Raw genomic sequence first — 20,483 nt, 5'->3', positions numbered from 1 at the left:
CTTACAAACACATCTCTCTCTACTCTCTCTCTCTCTCTCTCTCTCTCTCTCTCTCTCTCTTTCCCTCCCTTGTTAGATTAAAGTCAGCCACAACAAAAACTATTTTTTATTGTATCAACTTGCAAGGCATAAACAAAATCAAAAGATTAAGATCCTTAATTTACCCAAAAACTAGTTCATGGATCAATTTTAATTGGAGTGATAATTCAATGGGTCAACTGATAGTTTACCCTACTTGTATCAGACAGAAATATATATATATATAGGCTTCATGTTCTTCTCCACAAAAATAACATGGCTTTATTGAATTAATGCTCTCTTTCATCCATGCCAAAATTTTGCAGATGAAAAAATTGAACCACCATAGTGAGTATACAAATTAGAATGCTTGTATAGTGGGCTATGATGGAACTGCCGAATTGCTCTTGATAGAAGATTCCAATTCCAAACAAATTAAGACAAATAATTGACAACCCAATTTGAAGTTTAAGCCGAATTCGACAACCCAATTATTCAAATTTTGTTTTGATTTCTTGAATAGTAGACATTACCATGTTAGATTCTTCTTTTCTGGTTAAAAACCCAAGTTTGAGCGAGAGAAAATTGAGGTTTTTTTCAGCGGCGAATTAGAAAGCGTGGGTTAATGGCATCGCCGCTAGTCGTCGGAGCCGATGTGCCTATTAGCATTCAACAGCTATTTGAGGGGTTTTTTGGGGCTTATGGACTACTTAGGAAGCTAGAAATCGGTGTTGTCGAGACGGAGAAGCATTCTATTTGCGAGAGAGAAGGAGAGCAGGAGAGAGAAGTGAAGAGAAGGAAGTGAAATACATGATTATGTGGTTCGCAGGATCCGTGTAAGGAATCTTTATTGATGATCTGGATCCGGCAAAGGCACAAGGCTATATGGAAAAAAGACGGGGTGGAGATGTTAACAGAGAGTTGATGAAATTTTTTATTTTAGGTTTGAATCTTACTGGACTTCACCACAAGGGTTTAAATTTGAATTTTTTAACTACGAAGGCTATCTTCCGATTAATATATTATCACGAGAACTATTAATTTGTTGTAGGCATAATTTACTGAACAATTATGGAGACCATAGTGAGAGAAAGGTGCGGCAAGTGTAGAGAGAAGAGAGAGATGTGTAATTGTGGGTGTGTGTTATTCCACCCATTTTGCCTTTATTTATAGGAGTAGGATAGGTAAAAACCTTTCCCTTTAGGATTACAACTCTTAATAGGTAATTTACTCCTAATAGGAATGAAAGATACATTCCCATATCTACTAGGATTTACATAATCACATTCCTATTCTAAATATGAGTGCAACACTCCCCCTTGAGTGTGTAAATGCTCAACAAACCATCGCATTAAATTCTTTAGCAGATGAGGTAGTATGGTTGATGAAGTTATCGGCACAACGGATGATCGCGAGTCTCAAATTTACTTTGAAGTATGCATTTGTAAAAACTCACAAAAACCTTGCTATGGTAAAACCCAAGGAATGGGGAAAACCCATAGACTAAGGAGAAAAGTAAGAAAAATATGCATAATGTCTAAAACGCTCATCAAATTGGACGAAGGTAGTGAACTTAACGGAGTATGATCATCCCGGGATGGGTGCCTCATTACAACCTAGTTAGGTAGCAAAAAATCCAGTGGGAAAAATGCTCCTAATCGTAAGGAAAAAGAGTACATTAAGATCATGTGAGTATGCTTTAAGATACTTCCCCTGAGTTAGACATAACTTCTAAATAAGAGAACTACAAGTGATTCAACTCAGATAATTTACGCATACCAATTCCTTGGACGAGTTTCTAAAATGTAGACTTGGGCAATGACTTGGTGAAGAGATCAGCCAAGTTGTCTTGGGAACGGATTGCATGACTTCAATCCCCTGATGCTTTGCTGATGTAGATGTAGACGCAATATATCTTGGCGTTGACTTCGTTAATGTATCATGGCTTGGTCGGGTTGATACATGTGGCATAATCTTCATGGATCGTTGTCGGGACTCAACGATGGATGAAAACACAGCAAGTACTTCAAAATTCTCAACAAGAACTCCTAACCATGTCTCACTTGTGGCATAGTGAAGTGAGGTAAGTCTTGGAACGATTCGAAGATTTCGCAACTAAGGTCATATCGTGGACCTCCAAGATATTGCGATATCCCTAACGGTAAAGACATAACCATTTGGGGATTTTGCCTTGTGCGGGTTTGATAAGTAACCAGCGTCAGTATAACAAACAAGGCAAGCATCATTCCGAGGATCAGAGCGGTTGGATTCGCTCGAGATACGTTGGAATTTGCCTTCGTAGTATCTTCAGGGTATGTCTTTAATACCAATTTAGTGGTTGCGTTTAGGCATGGTGCTGCATCTTTACCAAGATCAACAGAGATGTCCTATCTAAATACAATGAGCTATATACAACGAAGCGCAAAGTTAAACTTAGATATGGAATTTTCGATTCCATAACCTCTTCAAGGATTTCATTTGCATATAACGTATAGATGATCAAAGGTATTCTCAAAGGTGACACATTCAGAGTGTAGTTCGACTGGTAAACCAAAATACCGTCAAAACAATGCTTCAACTTTAGGTTAAGGTATAAACAAGTTTTCCCAAGATCCTTCATCTCAAATTCCATCTTCAGGTGCGAGGCAGTTTTCTTAAGCTCTTTTGAAGTCTTAGTAAGACTTGTGTCAACGATATAAACTGTAACTCTAGCAATTTGGAATAAGACTTCATAGTTTAACCCATAAGGGCATAATTCAGCCCTAACTGATCAAATAATCACGCAGACGAGTATACCACATCCATCAAATTTTTCAATCCATAAGTGAACGCCTCAAAACAAGTTTAAGAGGGTGTTCCGTGATTTTAGAACTATTTGAACCAATCCATGTAATTCTTCGAGCACTTACATGTAAATCTTCGTATCTATATCCCCATGGAGAAAACACTAACCACATTTCATAATGCTGCTATTAATCACAAGACATTTTAAGATAAACCTTGCACCATAAGGCGTGCATCATATCACACTATTTCATTCATCTCATAACGCTTCCTTTCCCACTTGTAACACAACAGGGTTAACTTGGGCTGTGTAGGAACAACATATCCAACACACACTTTGGTAAGGAATTTGACCTGGATTGTAACTTTAGTTATCCAATCAGTTCTACATTGTCACTTAATCAACAGCATACGGTTCAATATCGTTGCTTTTCATTTATGTCGGTAGCTACCATATAAGTGAAAACATCATTGATGATAATCTCATTTCAATTCCATTTAGCTCATCCAAACTAGTATACTGGACCAAGAACTTTAAATCTCAGGAGAAATCTAAATTAATCTCATGAGATGGAAGTGATTTGAGACAGCGATTGAGTTTAGATTCATTGCTGTGCCGTGTCTTCCTCTTCTAGGGAAATGAATCATACGAACCGAGTGATCTGTCGTGCTCTAGGCCAAGACAGATTGATTTGCTATTTGCTAGTGTATCGAACCGTCCACCAAGGACGTCCAAACAGTCCAACCAGGGCGGCACACCCTCCAGGGATGTTGACTTGACATTCGTTAATTACGTATATCCTTGCAGGCATGTTTGCAGCTGGTATATGGTTTCGTCACTTTAGCTCGATTAGAAGAATACGTCTAGAGCAACATTCTAAAATCTAGAATTCATCGCACTTACTTATCATACATGTGCAGTATTGGGATCAAGATGAAACATAGTGAGTAACATCCACGCAAATTCGCATCGTTCTACAGAAGCGTTGGCGTTCATATCTTCCCCTTAGCAGTAGGAAGACTGTCTCATTAAAGTGACAACCCACAAATAAGTGGTAAAGAGATTGCATGTAAGGGTTCTAAGAGAGCTAGTGTGAAGGAGAATCATGATCAACATAAGATACATATCCTTCTTTGAAAACCCATGGTGGTACGTTGCGGCGGCTTAACTTGGAACATAGAATGCACACCCAAATGCGTAAATACGAAAATTGTCAGGTTTGTACCCAGTAACCAACCGTAACGTCATATAGGTTGGGTGCCAATGGGCCTTAAGGCAAACCAACATAACTGCGTACAAGGATTGCATAGCCCTAGGTAGAAATCGAAAACTTGGTATGTTCACCAAAATTCGAGCAATCATTTAAATTGCGCTTTATGATCACTAGGCGAGGCTCTTTGCGATGACTGATATAGAAAATCAATTTCCCTAATGAGCACGCTTGGCAAAGTTGCTTGTAGGCACAATATCCTTACTTCAGATAAGGAGATGCATTGTAGCATCAGTGTTCGACCTAAGTGTCCCAAAATGTCGTGCCAAAGCAAGTAAATTGCTCAATCACCAGGCTCTAGGCCGGCTACATGTGGTGTATTCCCAGTTGGGAGACAACCCATTGGCCCCAAATCAAAGCTTCAGGCTCATTTTTGGAGGTGGTGCAAAGATATTTCACTTTATTTTCTTCAATGGTTTCATTTATGATCATTGTCATCTCGAATATCCTTAAAAACTCAATGTCAGGGAAAATTTAAGGTCCCTTAAATGGTCTTAATCAGGTTGGATAGACCTGAAGTCGTTGTTAGAGATGTGATTTAGGTGTAAAGTTAGTGTGCGTAGTACGCATTCATCCAGACAACTAACATTCCCACATTCCAACCTATCACATGTTTAATTGAATCGGTCACATGTATTAAGAAACATGATTCAATTAACTCATATTCGAGTACAATATCAATACGATTATCCATAAGTAAAACATACACCAAACAACATGGAAAAATGTTCACAAAGTAAATGGTTTACTAAGGGGATTCGGCCAACAAGGCCATCCATGTCAAAATTTGGCTCTTCCAACAGTGTTAGGTGGAGCAAAAGTTAGTCTCACATATTGACTACTAGAATGGTACTCCTTAACAACATTGGTAGGGGCACGAATGATAAGAGCATATTTAGGCAACTTAGTTGGCTTGTTCTTGTGCATTTACGTTGTTATTTCTTAGTTCTTTAAGTCTTTTAAGTTATTTTCGTATGTTTTCAAGTTCTAAGGGCTAAAGGAGCAAAGAAGTGCATTTTGGAGCCTTTTGGAGCACTTTTGGGCTAAGGATGGATAGCTTATGCTTGGAGCCAAAGTGTTGGATGAAATTGAAGGCCTTGTATGCACTTTAGGACATAAAACAAAGGGCCTAGCCCATTCTGACACCATTGCCATGCATTCCCCTTCCACTCCTTCCAATTACAGCTTTCCCACTTCATCATTCAGCTACATTCTCCCATTCTCCCTTGGTGCCGTGCATTCCCCTTGCATTTCCAACTTTCCCACTTCATCATTGTAGCCACCAATCACCCTAGCTGTCACTCATATGCTTTCCCATTCTATAATTCACCCACATGCACTCTTAATCATTCATCCATATTCTCCCATTCTCCCTTGGTGCCGTGCATTCCCCTTGCATTTCCAGCTTTCCCATTTCATCATTGCAGCCACCAATCACCCTAACTGTCACTCACATGCTTTCCCATTCTATAATTCACCCACATGCACTCTTAATCATTCATCCATTTTCTCCCATTTCTATATAAAACCGTGCATAACCCTCCATTCCAGGAACAATCCTTTGGTGCCGTGCATTCCCCTTCCATTTTCAGCATTTCCCCCATCCTAGCAGCAGCACTCCAACCATTCCACACATCCACATACCTTCCTACCACCTTCCAACCATCAAAGGCTCATCCACAATCCCACCATAGACCCCTTTGCCGTGACTTAGCAAGGAGGAGGAGAAGGAAGACCAAGCCTTGGGCGTTTGTACATTCGAGTTAGAGTGTTGGACATTTCTAGGTGTAATCTATCCTTTATTGTTAATGTTTAAATCTATGTTGCTTTGTTTTGTCATGAACATGAGAGGCTAAACTCGTTTTAGCCTAGGGATGCTTTGAAACCATGATTACATTTATAATATGAGTTGATTAAGTCCAATTGTGATTTCATAAATTGTGAACGCAATTTACTTAACCGTTTAACGGATAACTTATTCTTGTATGTTTATTAGGGAGGCCTACTTAATTTGCAAGCTTGAATTTGGAGCTAGAATATTAGGGTGTTTCACATAATCGTCACAAACTAATATTCACAAGTAGTTAAGGTTGTTTTCACAATCATGTTAAGTAAATTCTTGGCATAAGTTTCATGCAATTCATAGTAACGAGTGCTTCGTCAATGTTTATGGTTTTCAAAGAACTTAATGATTATTGCTTGTATCTCTATTATGCAATTCATGTAGGGAACTTGTGGGGAATGCTTTGGGTTGTCGTATGCAATCATCCAATTCAATAACGTGAGGAAAATCTGAGGGTTAATTAGTGCAATTCACGGTTAATCTGGGGTGTTGAGGTTCATGGTTTATCGAAAAAGCAACTGGAAATCAATTTATGTTAGAAAGTATCATGTGTGGAGAAGTATCCCTTGGCTATCCCATCATCCATTAGTTTTTCTTATTTTCGTCCAAAATCTGTTTTAAAGTTTTAAGTCACTTGTTTTCTTTTAAATTCGTCCAAAATCAAAACCCCCCTTCTTATTTGTTCCAAATCTGTCCAAAAGAGTCCTTTTGAGTCTTTAGAGTCAAAAGCAAGTGTATTTTCGTCCAAAATCTGTTTTAAAGTTTTAAGTCACTTGTTTTCTTTTAAATTCGTCCAAAATCAAAACCCCCCTTCTTATTTGTTCCAAATCTGTCCAAAAGAGTCCTTTTGAGTCTTTAGAGTCAAAACCAAGTGTATTTTCGTCCAAATTATGTCCTAGAGTCTAAATTGAGTCTTTTTGGTTGTTTTTGGTTGTTTTGAGTCTTTAAAGTTTGTTTTGAGTCATATAAGTTAGTAAGAGTCTTGTGAGTCTATTTAAAGTGTTTTAAAACATATTTTTACATCTTTGAGTCAATTTTCATTAGATTAGCAATCCCTCCTAATCCCCGGCCTAGAACGATCCCTACTTATATCTATACTACAATTGTCAAAAAGAGGGTTTAATTTGTTGTCAAGTTAATTTTCGCATCAACGAACAGGTGCATAACCAATGATCTATTCCATCAAGACAGAAGAAGATTCTGCAAGGTCAAGGTTCGGGAATATTATCCCTTATTCTTGAAGTTTTAGGTCTTAGGTGCCAAGGATCATGCTTTAGGCATGATGCCATACCTTGGCAGGCCCTAATTCTACCATATGTTTGTGGTAGTAATCAGATCCGAGAATGTGGTAAACTTCCGCTTTCTACATTGCAGCTTCAGCAGCGAGTTAGAAACATGGAAGGACGAGAAAAATATTCTCCAGTCAAAATTCAATCAGATTTATAAACTTCTCACACGATCACACGGTTCGTAGGAGCGAGCCAAAGAGCCATGGAATCCTCATTCGGGAGGTATTTCCATTGATGATGTTTCGGGCATAAGTCTTCGAATGAAGATCATGGCGGAGGCTTATTCAGCTCTTCATGGCTTCAATGGTTTCTTAGCTTCTTGATAGTCAAGTGGAGATTCACGTCTTGTACCCCACATAAAGTGGTTTCTATTAGAAACGTCCAAATCAGGAAAATCGAACTTGTTACAATTCAACAATTCACTGAAGAAGGAACAAGATTATGATTAGTGCTATGGGAATGAATCAACCATAAGCATCAAAGTTAGAACATTCGAGTGTTAAGACATGGTTTTCATGAAAAACGTCGGGTTTTCATGGGTGTATTGTTTTATGAAAACTTCGGGCTTCAAAGGCACTAAATTTGAAACTACAGATTCAATTTAGTATTATGAACAATTAGTTCATAATGAGAGGTTCCTGTAAGAAACACAGAATACAATATGCTGATTTAAGTATAGTGAATTTGAGTTTCTTCGGGAACTTAAGTGTGAGAGCTTCGTTACTACGAAAGTAAATGACAGTTCAAATTATAAAAATAAATTATTGAATCGTTAATGTCCAAAAGTGATCTTCAGGTCAATAATTTTGGATTCGTTATCAGATTAATGGACTGCATGTCACTTTTAATTAATTCAATAAATCGGGCCATACCGAGTCGATTGTAGAAGCAAAATAATATTATTGGTCGAAAAATATAGCTCTAAAATAATTTGGGCTCGGGTTGGGTGCCTTAAGTAAAAGGCAGGGCCCAAAAAATGCCTCGAGAATGGGCTACAAGTCAAAGTCGAGAGACAAGAAGCCCAGCAGCTAATGATGCTAGCTTTAGGCCAAAGATAGGCATGAGAGTAAGCCCAAAGACTTGCGGGTTGCGAGGGAAACCCCAGCTACAGCTAGGTTTCAAGTTATGGGTCACAGAAACAAAGCCCAGCTTTATAGGCTGGCTTATAAAGAAGTGTGTCGTAGCAGAGGCTAAGCCCAGCAACCAAGGCTACTGGTGTGGGCCGAGACTTGAAGACCAGCCCAGCATGTGCTGGTGTGGGTCAGGGCTATAGCCTGTGGTCAAAAACCAATCCAAGCACACAGCCTGGTTTTTCACAAAGGTAGCAAAGCCCAAAAGCTTCAGCATAGGTCCAAGACGTCGAACAACGTCGTCTTAAGGGGGTCTCTACACGGCTAAGCTTCAAGCCAGCACAGTGGTCCTTATGGTGGTGCCATGGCAGTGGTGCTGCAAAATCCCAAGTTCCTATCTTTATTTTTCGAAATTGTTAGGGTTCTACAAACCCTAATATGCTTCTAATTTATTTCGATTCTTTTACTCACATATTCCACATAGCATATATGCGTAATGCATGAATCAAATATATATATTGACATATATGAACATATACAATATATATATCAGAAGGAAAATATAAACGTAGGGGGTTCATGCATCATGGGGAATGTTTTCATGCTTCAAGGTCATTTCAAATATCTTACTTTATTTTAAGCATACCTGATTGGCAGAAAACAACAAAAGCCTTTGAATTTGTAGAAGATCCTTCTCAGAAAGCCGGAATTGCATCTCTAATGCGTTGCATCACATTCAACAAACAGAAATTAAATTGAATCAATAGCATGCAGATTAATTCAAAATAATAAATTAATCATAAAAAGCTTGATTAAAATGTAATACTCCCCTGATTAAAGATCAAACTCTTTTTAGCGTAGCGTTCAGAGCGTGCTGATAACTTATCGTAGCCATAATTTACTAAACAATTATGGAGGCCATAGAGAGAGAGAAAGGTGCGGCAATAGTAGAGTGAAGAGTGAGATGTGTAATTGTGGGTGTATGTTATTCCATCTATTGTGCCTTTATTTATAGTAGTAAGATAGGTAAAAACCTTTCTCCTTAGGATTACAACTCTTAATAGGTAATCTACTCCTAATAGGAATGTAAGACACATTCCCATATCTACTAGGATTTACACAATCACATTCCTATTCTAAATATGATTGCAACATAATTCAATTTATCCAAATAACATATATATTAGGAATTAAATCTCACATTAAAAAAAGAAAGAAATTTATATATATATATTTTTATGAATAATTGAAATACTTTTTATATCATCAACTAATTTTGTTACAAAATTTCAACTTTCTAGAACACTTTTTACATGCACATATCACCTTAACAGATTAGCTGCCCCTACATGAGGCCAAAGCCCTCTCAACCACGAGTGATAGGACCAATAAGGTCATTGACATATGATGGTGATGTGTTGTATAAAACGTACGAAGGTGCATGGAGTTAGGGAGCCATGTTTCCTCACGCGCTCTTCCAGTTAATGTTCTATTTAAATCGCTAATTCGTACCAAATTATTAGTTAGTACCGTTGAAATTTATGTTAATACACGCGGTAATCAATGAACATCGTCTTCAAAATGTATAAAACAACTCATTTTGATTCACATATAACCATTCTAAAATAAGATCATCATTTCTACATGGCAATTATTAATCCGGTACAACCCTTATCATTCATCCCTTTATTCTCTTGAAGGAAAATTGCAATTGCAAATTACGTGGAAATAAAGGGGCAAAAAAAGGAGAAAAAAGCCATTTTGAAAGCAAGTCTTATCCAAAAAAGTAACTTGCAACTTGTGGTGCAATTTCTTTTACGTATGGAGTGGGGTGTTGCAAAATTATGAGTTGTACTTTCCAAACCACAACCCCTTTAATGTGAGACAAAACTTTTCCACCGAATGATAAGATTGTTTCGTCTCCGAAACCCCTCATTCGTTAATCATTCCAAGCCAAAAACAGCAAAAACACAGCGCATCCTCCACGCATAACACCCTAATCATCCAATGAGAAAACTCCACGTTATCGAAGTTTTATTTTTAGCCAATTCACGCACACCTATCTCTACCTTACTGTAGATTCATCTGTATTTATCGTAGATTCGTTGTAGCAGATAAAGGAGTCATTTTCTCACTATTTACTTTAACATTTACCCATACTATATTTATCCAAAACTCAATCTTGTTCAAGATCTAGTGAAATACTAATCTTGGCATTTATGTTGAAGCTCGTGGCTCGTCTGTTTTTTTATGTACTTCTAAAGTTTTCTTTACTAAATTTCGTTATTTCGTTGTAATAAAGTTGCAATCTTTCCTAGAGAAAGAAAGAGATAGAGAGAAAGGAAATTAAGAAAATGATTAGATTTTCAGAAACCCTAAACCCAAAATGATTAGATTTTCACAAACCCTAAACCCCAATTATGGTTTATTTCTTTTTGTCTTGTTTCTCTCTATCTACCAAAAAGACTTTTAACAAATGTCAACCATTTCACCAGACAGAAAATCCGGAAGCCCAAAAGTATCACCACCGGCAGTTCTGCCCAAACGGCCGCGGAATTGAGCCTCCCGGACCGAACTCTCCAGCATGTTATCATGAAGATGCAGCTGCAGAACCACTTCAACTTACTCTCTCCGTCCACCGCCTCGCCGTCTCCTCACTCTGAGCCGGACCTCTCCCCCGCCTTCAATTCCCTCACCCTAGACCCGCCCGCACCCGATTCCACCTCCCTCCTCTCCGACGAGCTTCTCCTCTGTATCTTCTCCAAGCTCCCGATTTCCCGGTATCTCCCCAACTCCCTCGTCTGCAAGCGCTGGCTGTACCTCCACGGCCGGCTGGTGACTTCCGTGAAGCTTTTCGATTGGGGGTTTTTGGACTCGGGTCGGGTTTTCGCCCGGTTCCCGAATCTGGACGATGTCGATATTGTCCATGCCTGCATTCGGTCCCCGAGGAATTCAGGGATTCTGGTGACCAGGAAGGCTTTGACTGTTTATATCGACTCGCTCTTCAGCCCCAATGGGTTTATTGAGGAGAGCGATGTGTTAAAGAACAGTGTGGTGGACCATGGGCTGAGATTGATTGCGCAATCGTACCTGAATTTGCGGCGAATCGCGGTTATCGGAGCCAGCGAAAATGGGTTGGTTAGGATCGCTGAGGAGTGCCAGACATTGCAGGAATTGGAGCTGCATTGTTGTGGGGACTTGGCGTTGAAGGGGATTAGTGGGTGTAGGAACTTGCAGATTGTGAAATTGATTGGTTTTGTTGACGGATTTTATAGTGCGGTGATTTCGGATATTGGGTTGACGATTTTAGCTCAGGGTTGTAGGAGGTTAGTGAAGCTTGAGCTCTGTGGGTGTGAAGGGAGCTACGATGGGATTAAGGCGATTGGGCAGTGCTGCCAAATGCTTGAGGAATTGACTCTCAATGATCATAGGATGGATGGTGGGTGGTTGGCTGCTCTGCCCTTTTGTGGGAATTTGAAAACTTTGGTGCTTCAGTCTTGCAAGAGCATTGACACGAGCCCGGGACCTGATGAGCATTTGGGGTCTTGTCCCACCATTGAGGAGTTGCATTTGCGGCGCTGTCAAGTGCGGGATCAGCATGGTGTGAGAGCATTGTTCATGGTGTGTGAGGCTGTTAGGGATATTGTTCTGCAGGATTGTTGGGGATTGGTGGATGAAGTATTTGCATTTGCGAGTATTTGTAGGTACGAGAATTTTTTTTTTCTTCCCATCTGTGTTTTATATCTGTTTGTGGCCTGAGATATGTTGAAGTAAACTTGTGATTAGATTTGTGTTATGTCTGAACTTTACATTGGCCTTTGGTAAATTGGTTATCTAAAAAAAGAAAAAAACTCTTATGCACGATAAATCCTTTCTGAGTATGCCATAGGAGATGGTTGTACTGTTTACCCTTATTATTTGGTTTGTACTAAATGGAAGAAATATTGTCCTAAATATGCAAATAGTTAAACATGGTTAATTGGTTTTTAGGTCTGTGGTTCTTCTGTAGGGAAATATTTCAGTGATAATAACATTTTGGGGCTTTGCGTTAATGGAAATACCATCCTAAGAAGTGTCTTGTGGTATAATTTCTTTCCTTTAGGAAAGTGAGTCCAGTATAATTGGAGGTTCATCAGAACGAGATCCCGCCCGTGGTGATTGGGTAGGGCAATTTTCTTCTTCGAATACTTTTGAAACACACCCCGTTCCTAACTAATGGCATGCATTTATTGCAACACTTCCAGACAAAGATCAGAAATGAACTTGTGAGAATGCTCTGCCTCTAAGGCTAGAACTGCCTTAGAATGGCCCATCTAAATTCTTCTGGAGTCCACTATCCAGTCCTACCTTTGTCTTGTTTGCTAAGTTGTAGGCTTTATTTAATGCAATCATCCAAGGTTAACTAAGGAAGTAGAGATTGAAATGTGATTAGCTTTAGTACACAATAATTAAGCAAATCAAAGCATACACCGTATTTGTGTGGCCTCCTTATCCCCCTGGTGTTTGATGTAGGAACTTGATCCTCATAGGTTTAATGAATATATTTTTGTTGGATGAGTTGGGTATACCAATTTGTTATAAATATGTAATTATGTGGTTAGTGCTTATCCCACCACAAGAGGTGCTGCAATTTATTGAATTCCACACGTTAGGATTTCCATAAAGAGAAATAGGAGACTTAGAAAAAAAATGAAAGTCGAATAAGTTTTCAGCAAGTTGGAACTTGGATATAGACACTTTATGGCTGTGGTGTCCACTATTCTTGGAAATGAAATCGGCAATGGTCATATAATATGCATTGCGTGGATTGCTCTGAGCTTCCGAAAAAATTGGGTGGTAAAAGGTGATGTTCCAGAGATTATATCCATTTGGTATTATGTCAGATAAAGGAGATATGTAGAGTTGCTTGAAGGTTGTATGTGGACTGGTTTTGCTAGCAAAATAAGACAGTAACAATTTGGAAAATTTAGTTTTGGTTTGTGCTGTGCTAAAAAAAGTTTTGATTTGTGCACTTTCAAAAACATTTCCTCTCGATCGATTTACAAAATTGTAGTTTCAAGATATTTAGAAAAACTAGTTGTCTTGTTATTGCCTTCTTTCACGTCTCCACAGATGTATGACTTTACGGCTGAGTATTGATATGAACTAAAATCTGTTTGTTGCATGCAGAGATCAGTTTGAGTTTCTTTTGATTCTATGAATTTTGCGATTAGGACTTTCATTTTCTGCCTTTTGAAGAGTTCTTTTTCCGTAAATATGTGGATAGAACTCGTGAATAAGGACCATTTACATTCGTTATTGGAGGTTCTTTGTTTCTTTTCTCCCCAGTTGTATGTATGAGTAGCCATCATTCTTACTGTTATAATCTAGCTTGAGATTGATGTTAAACAACAACCATTAATTATTGTCAAGTGTGATCGTTGTTAATATTTTTGCCATTTTTCATCACATAGGAGGGTGAAGCTGGTTGCTCTAGAAGGATGCTCGCTGCTGACAACAGGAGGTCTCGAGTCAGTACTCCTTTGCTGGAAAGAGCTTCAGAGGCTTAGAGTTGTGTCATGTAACAGTGTAACGGACAGTGAAATTACTCCTGCCTTGGCAACGTTATTTTCTGTCCTTAAGGAGTTGACATGGCGACCAAATTCCAAAGCTCTCTTGTCGGCAAGTCTTGCCCAGACTGGAGTGGGAATGAAAGGCGGTAGGTTTTTCAAGAGATTAAAGCCTTAACTTTTACTGCTTGATGATGCGAGTCTCGACTTTTAGTTCAGTGGGCATCCTCATATTCACTGGGCAGCCGTTGAGTGCTTGGATCGACACAGAAAATAGATTAGATTGTAATCTTATGTAGATGTTGAGCGTTGTGATAACCGAGGGTCATTTGCTTCCTCGCCCACAGAAACCATGCCACTGCAGTTGAGCATCAAGTTGTCAGTGTTATTTAAGACAAGTCCTGTTTCTCTAATATTCAGTAAGGTTAGACGTGCTAGTTTTGTCATTTTAAGTAGCTGCACTGACTTGCTATGAGTTAAGAGTAAGCAAACACATGGGTAGAGTATATCTCCTCTTTCGACGTTGTCGATATGTAACATCTACTAGGAGTGAACTTCTTTTACCTTGAAGTATAGTGACATTAACTGTTATGTTATGTGATTCATTTTTTCTTTCGTCCTTGTGTTAATGTCTCGACTCATTTGACGTTCGAGTTTCTTCAACAGCGTAACTAACTTCGTTGATATATTTCGGTAACTTCGAGCCTATACAAGTAGTTGATGATGTCCCCTTAGTATCGATGGAAGTTCTTTAACCTTTATTTTGTTGCGGATGCCATCCATTTGAAAATCTTTTATCTTTTCATGGAAATGTCAACTTCAATTAGGGGAACCTTCCCATGAGCTATGGATGGAAATGTCAACTTCAATTAGGGGAACCTTTATTTTGCTTTATATGCTGGAAAGATGAATGTATTTTTAACAATGTTTTTTTAGTAAAAACAAATTGAGAATCTGTGAACAAAAAGGAAACAAATTGAGATAATTATTTGAGAACAATGTAAACTTTTGTCATTATGCTGATCTTATTCCAATTTGAAGATCAATATATTTACATAGGTTAGAGGATCCAGAAATACATATTTTGACATATGTTTTTGTGGCTCTCATTCAATAATTTTTTTAAGGATCCAAACCGTTACATTTTTTCTAATTTTGCTGATCTTATTCCAGTTTGATCAATATATTTACATATAAAGTCAAGATTCGGAAACACATTTTGACACGTTTTTGTAGTTCTCATTCAGTAATTTTTTTTAAAGATTCGAACCATCTATTTCAATACATTATTAATAGATCATCCTTGCAAAATATAAGTCAAATTCAAACCACTAAAACATTCATTTGTAGTGAAAAAAATGAAAGAATACGATTCTACATAGAAACACTAAATTTAATTCAATGGTTATATGACTTTAGATTTTAATGAATTTTTGTACACATCATCTTTAAGGAATGACTTAAAAATAAACGTTTGAATCCTTGAAAAAATATTACAGAACGAGTTCCATTAAAACATGTGTCAAAACATATATCAAAAAGGTGTATCCTGATCCTAACATAGACATATAAGCCAATAACATTGAAAGTCATTGAGAATAAAGCCCTTGATATTGCTTAATACGAGGGTTGGCTACTCGATTGGAAAACAAGATTTCGTTCGGAATTTGTTTATTTGGAAAGTAATGATACTCATATGTGCGTCTGCTAAAAATGTCTTCGTTGTAAAATCGTTGAAACTTTCATTTGCAACTTCTTACTATACTTAAAAAAAAACCAGCTTTTCTATCAGACTGTTTAACTTAGTGTTGAGAAATACATAATCATTGGTCTCTTAACTAATCAAAACAAAGACCTTTTCGTCAAATCTGTTAAAATTCCATTTGAATGAGTCGTAATGGAATGATCATTGCTACAATTGAGTTAAAGTTAAGGAATTATTGCTCTAATTGGATTAGGCCCCCATGCCCGTATTATTACTTGAAAAAAAAAAATACAATGGGAGGACATAGTACCTAAACCTGACGATTAATAGCAAAATCATATATGACCAATCCAAGCAAAACTCTTTAAATTTCAACCTTTAAGAAATCGTCTTCTTGCATTTTTTTTTAAAGCAAAATTATTGATTATATCATCGTATACCAACTCTTCAACCTCATCGATTATATTAAAAAAAAATTAAAATTAGCAACATACATCTTATCAATTAAAACTTTCAACATATATTATTAAAATTACTTGCATGTCGATACTCGAACTTTGCTACTTTTGCAATGTTTGATACGACGCATGGTTGTTGTACTCTGCGGCTTTGGTAGTCCTGATACGAAATTAAAACTAATTTGTAAAACGCAAACTGATTTTTAAAATTTAAGAAAAAAAAAAATTTAAGTTGAAATTGAAATTTTTTTAAGAAAAACCAAACGAAAATCAATTAAAAAAAAAAAAACAAATGAAAAGTGGGCTCTGTCACTCTGGCCCAACCGTCTAAATGGGAGTCGAAGTGGGGCTAGGACCCTGCTCAAATTTGCTTGTAGGCCGTCTGCCACCACGACTGGAGTGGTGGGACGGGAATTGGAAAACCTCAGGATGCGGAGTGGACGGAGGTCTGGGTCACGGGACGACGGAGACTCGGAAATTGATTCAAAATTCTGGAATTCAAAGCCAGTTCGGCAGCTCGGTTGAGAATTGAAAGATTGCTTCAATTGAAATTCTGGGTACTGGGTTCTTAAAGAATTGAGTTATGATCCTTGAATTAATCGAAAGCTTGAAATTTGGTCCTTGGAATGCATATTAAAGACCGTATAGTTTTCGAAGCGTCGATGAAGAACGAATAGTCGAATTTGCAAGTTCACTGTACCAGAATTTTATTTTTTTCTTTTAATACTCTAAGACCAATTCCAACTCATGGCCTAAAACTTATAATTTCCTTTTTATTCCCCCAAGTCATTCAAACCCAATTTCTAATTTGGACCTAAAACTTAAAACCTAAAAAAAAAAGGTCAAATTTAGCACAGGATTTAGGCCAAGATTAGTGGTGGAGCCTGCATCCACATGGGTGTGTCTCCCACTTATCTGCCAATAAAATTAAGCCCAATGACTCTTTTTGTTAATCAACGACTCACATTCAAATGAGCGGTTGGTTATCCAACGGTCCACATTTAATTTAGTCAATATTTTTGTAATATATTTATAAACTTATTGAATCCAACTACTGAAATTGAATACGATCAAATCTAACGGTAAAAAAAAGAAGATCTAACAGCCCAAATTTAAACTCAACAGTTAAAATTATGTGTTTCATATTCTTTTATAGTATTTCATGAGTTTCATGTGTCAGTTTAGTAATTTTCCAATGTTTATCGAAATTTAAATATTTTTAGGTTAAAATATTCATAAAATTAATTTAGGACAATCTATATAATTTTTTTTAAAAGTTAATTTAAAAATAAAATTAGCCTAACTTCGTTCATTAATAATCTGAGGCTAAAAGTTTAGGTCATAAGGGTTGAAGCAGAAAATCTGTTTTTGGGTTAAAACCTATATTTTATGGGCTAAAAATTTTAGATTTTAGGCCAATGGTTAGAGATGGTCTAATCGGGGTCGGCTCTGACAATTTTTGTCATTTGGTTTTCTATATTTTTCACTTAATTACATATGTGATACGTGACTCATTTTGATAGAAATTCTAACAAAATTGATGAAAAAGAGTATAGTTGCATGTTTTGATAAATTAAGAGACCAATAATCATATATTTTTATTTAAGAAATATTTCAATGGAGTTAAAGTTTAAAGATAATTGAAATTTTCTCTAAAACGTTTGAACTGAAAAATAGCAAGAGTCGTCTTTTCGTGAAAACGTCCACACTATAGCATTGTTCGTGTACATCTTCCCTCTCCTGAATTTTCCTATTCAAATTTGACGTGTAAAATTACAAATAATAATAAAATAAAATAAAGGCACTCGTATTTGGCCTTCTACGTGGCAGAAACTAATTGGAAGAGTCGGCGTGGAAGCGTCAACCAGTAAGCCACGTAGACAAAAGGGACACCCAACGCGTTTGCACTCCTCAAATAAAACGGAGTTTTCATCCCATCGTAGTCCAAAAGACGTTCTCCGGACCTTCAAACTCTCAAAAGCAGCAGCCTCGATAAGCCTCAGCATTCCAACTCGTTCTCTCCACCGAGTCGACTCAGGTTCGTTTCCATCTCCCTCTCTTTCCATTTCTTCGTGTACGATCGTTGATCCGCTGCATGTAATCTTCAATTTTATAATTTTATGGTGATTTAATTTTGCGAATTCTTTGTATTGCTTTCGTACTGTATCTTGGATCTGATTCTCGGATCTGATTTTTTGTGTATAATTCAAAATTTTCATGGGTCAATTGAGTTTAGGGTCTATTAATTTCTATGTAATCGTATGACTTTTCGATTCATTTTTTAATTTTTTGGGTAATTTGAATTATAAATTGATTGATTAGATAAATTGCAATGGTTAATTTGCAATCTAAATGATATTTTGATGCTTCTTTAATTTGATTTTTCATTTGGATTCGGCAATTCTCTAGATCTCTGATGTTGTTATCATTTCTTTTTGTTTGAATCTCTTATGGGTGCTTTTAGTTTAGACTAGATATTTAGACCATCTCCAAAAAGAAATTTCAAATTATAAGAGTCAAATTATAATTGATGGCTGATATGGCAATCCAAAATCTTATGTTAAATTTTATACTTCTCTAACCGATTGTCAAATTTTATTTTTTTATATAAATAGAGCGTTAAATGATTGTAATTATTAAAAAATGTTGAAACAAAATTTTTATTAGTTGAAATGTTAGTGGAATATGGGATCCACCATTAAAATGAATTAAAAATAAATTTGACATTGATGTCAAATTTGACTCTTAATCACAAAGCCTTCAAATGAGTCAGTAAATAACACTTCGGTTGTCTGCCATTGATTGGATATTTAATTCAGTGGCTAATCAAATTCAATGTCATTTTGCTTGTGGTGCCCAACTTCAGTTACAGTAGAATCTTCGATTTTGAATGAGTTGCTATAATTTTTTTGTTTCACAGAGAGTTGAATATGGCTAAAATCCTCTGTTATAAGTTTTCTTTGTCCCTGTTTTAAATTTCTTATTCTTTTAGTTTTGTATCATGTATGTTGAATTGAGATTCTAATTCGATTTGGTGTTATAGAAAATGGTTCTAGGCGGTGGAGCAGCTCCCCCAAGAGGAAGTGCAGCAGCTACTGCAAGCATGAGGAGAAGGAGGACGACGAGTGGTGGCGCTTCAGGAGGTGCAGCAGGGACTATGCTCCAGTTTTACACAGATGATGCCCCGGGGCTCAAGATCTCCCCGAATGTTGTCCTCATCATGAGCATTGGTTTCATCGCCTTTGTTGCCGTTCTTCATGTCATGGGCAAGCTTTACTTTGTCCGTAGAGAGGCTTAGAGAAGATTGCTGCTAACAATGGGAAAACAAAATTTTATATGGTGTTTTATGGATCATGAATCAGTAGACTCGGGTTTTGTAAGGTTTCTTTGTACTATGTGAATGGTTGAAACAGAGTTTTAGGCAATTTTGGTTCTGAGATTGCTTTACTTGATGGAATTCTAGGCCCTTCACTTCTACATTTTCGCGGTTCTCATGCTACCTTTTATATTTGCCCATTCATATTTTGATTTTTCTTTCAATCCAATGGCTAGAAACATATAACGATGTGCAATAAGTGAAAATGGGCGTGCAAAAATCAATTTCCTTGTACGTGTGCGGCGAGTTTTGAGTAATAATATTTGATGGTAAATCAACTGCAATGCTTTCCTAAAGCTGTTGTGGGTTGGGACACATACTTAGAGCATCTCAAAATTTTAAGTGGAATGCTATTGTGCATATTTGACATCAAGTCTTTCTAATCGAAGTGTTATTTAATGATTGTATTTTAAGGTTCTGTAGTTTAGAGTCAAATTTGACATCGATGTCAAATTTGTTTTTAATTCATTTTATTTGTGGGTCTCTTATTTCACTAATATTTCAACAAATAAAATTTTGTTTCAACATTTTTTAAATAATTACAACTACTTAAAATTTTATTTAAATAATAAAATAGCATTGGACAATTCGGTTGGAAAGGTGCAAAATTTGACATAAGACTTCATATTGTCACATTATCCATCCATGGTAATTTGATTGCCATAATTTGATATTTTCTTTGAAAATGGTCTTAGTTGCTTAAAAATGGACCCCATCTAACGTGCAGTTTTAACTGAAAAGACTTCGGTGCGGTTTGACGAGATTTACCATTTAACATACCATATATTTATTGACTGTTGTTTCTTCGGTGTTATGTTGGCAACTGTTATGCGCATCGTCTTATGAGCATTGGTCGGGTGCTCGAGTGATAGAACTTAAGCCGAACCATTGGCTATGGTACCAACTTCCATCTCAGACCGACTAAGGGCTGGTTTGGTATTGCTGTGCTTTGAAAAAAAACTACTTCTGCTGTGCTGTGAGAATAAGCAGCTGTGAATAAAGCATCAGAGTGTTTGGTAAACTTTTTTGTAAAAGTGCTTTTGAAAAAAAAAAGCAGTATTAGAGTGTTTGGTAAACTTTTATGTAAAACAGATGTGAAAAAAGCCGGTTTTTCAAAGCT

At 37.0% G+C, this 20,483-nt stretch overlaps 1 protein-coding gene and 1 pseudogene across 2 annotated transcripts; both read left to right on the top strand.

The window, feature by feature from the left end:
• The first annotated feature begins 10,603 nt into the window (after window positions 1-10,603).
• Window positions 10,604-14,237, top strand: LOC137735082 (F-box protein At5g51370-like; annotated as a pseudogene). Its single transcript, XR_015964915.1, has 2 exons — window positions 10,604-11,979; window positions 13,729-14,237. The product of XR_015964915.1 is annotated as an F-box protein At5g51370-like (transcript).
• A 3,656-nt stretch (window positions 14,238-17,893) lies between these two features.
• Window positions 17,894-19,466, top strand: LOC137734778 (protein transport protein Sec61 subunit beta). Its single transcript, XM_068474064.2, has 2 exons — window positions 17,894-18,025; window positions 19,031-19,466. Exon 2 carries the CDS (start codon window positions 19,034-19,036, stop codon window positions 19,283-19,285), a length of 252 nt encoding a protein of 83 aa, XP_068330165.1. The 5' UTR covers window positions 17,894-18,025; window positions 19,031-19,033; the 3' UTR covers window positions 19,286-19,466.
• The last annotated feature ends 1,017 nt before the right edge of the window (window positions 19,467-20,483 follow it).

Source organism: Pyrus communis, chromosome 7 (genome assembly GCF_041283825.1).
Source record: "Pyrus communis isolate YQ-2024b chromosome 7, ASM4128382v1, whole genome shotgun sequence".
NCBI classification, from domain to species: Eukaryota; Viridiplantae; Streptophyta; class Magnoliopsida; order Rosales; family Rosaceae; genus Pyrus; species Pyrus communis.
The sequence above is the reverse complement of the archived record's forward strand: the minus strand, read 5'-3'. Positions and strand labels throughout refer to the sequence as shown.

Bases quoted from the DNA above. Each gene is read 5' to 3' on its own strand.
- LOC137734778 (XM_068474064.2), top strand. From the start codon at position 19,034: ATGGTTCTAGGCGGTGGAGCAGCTCCCCCAAGAGGAAGTGCAGCAGCT.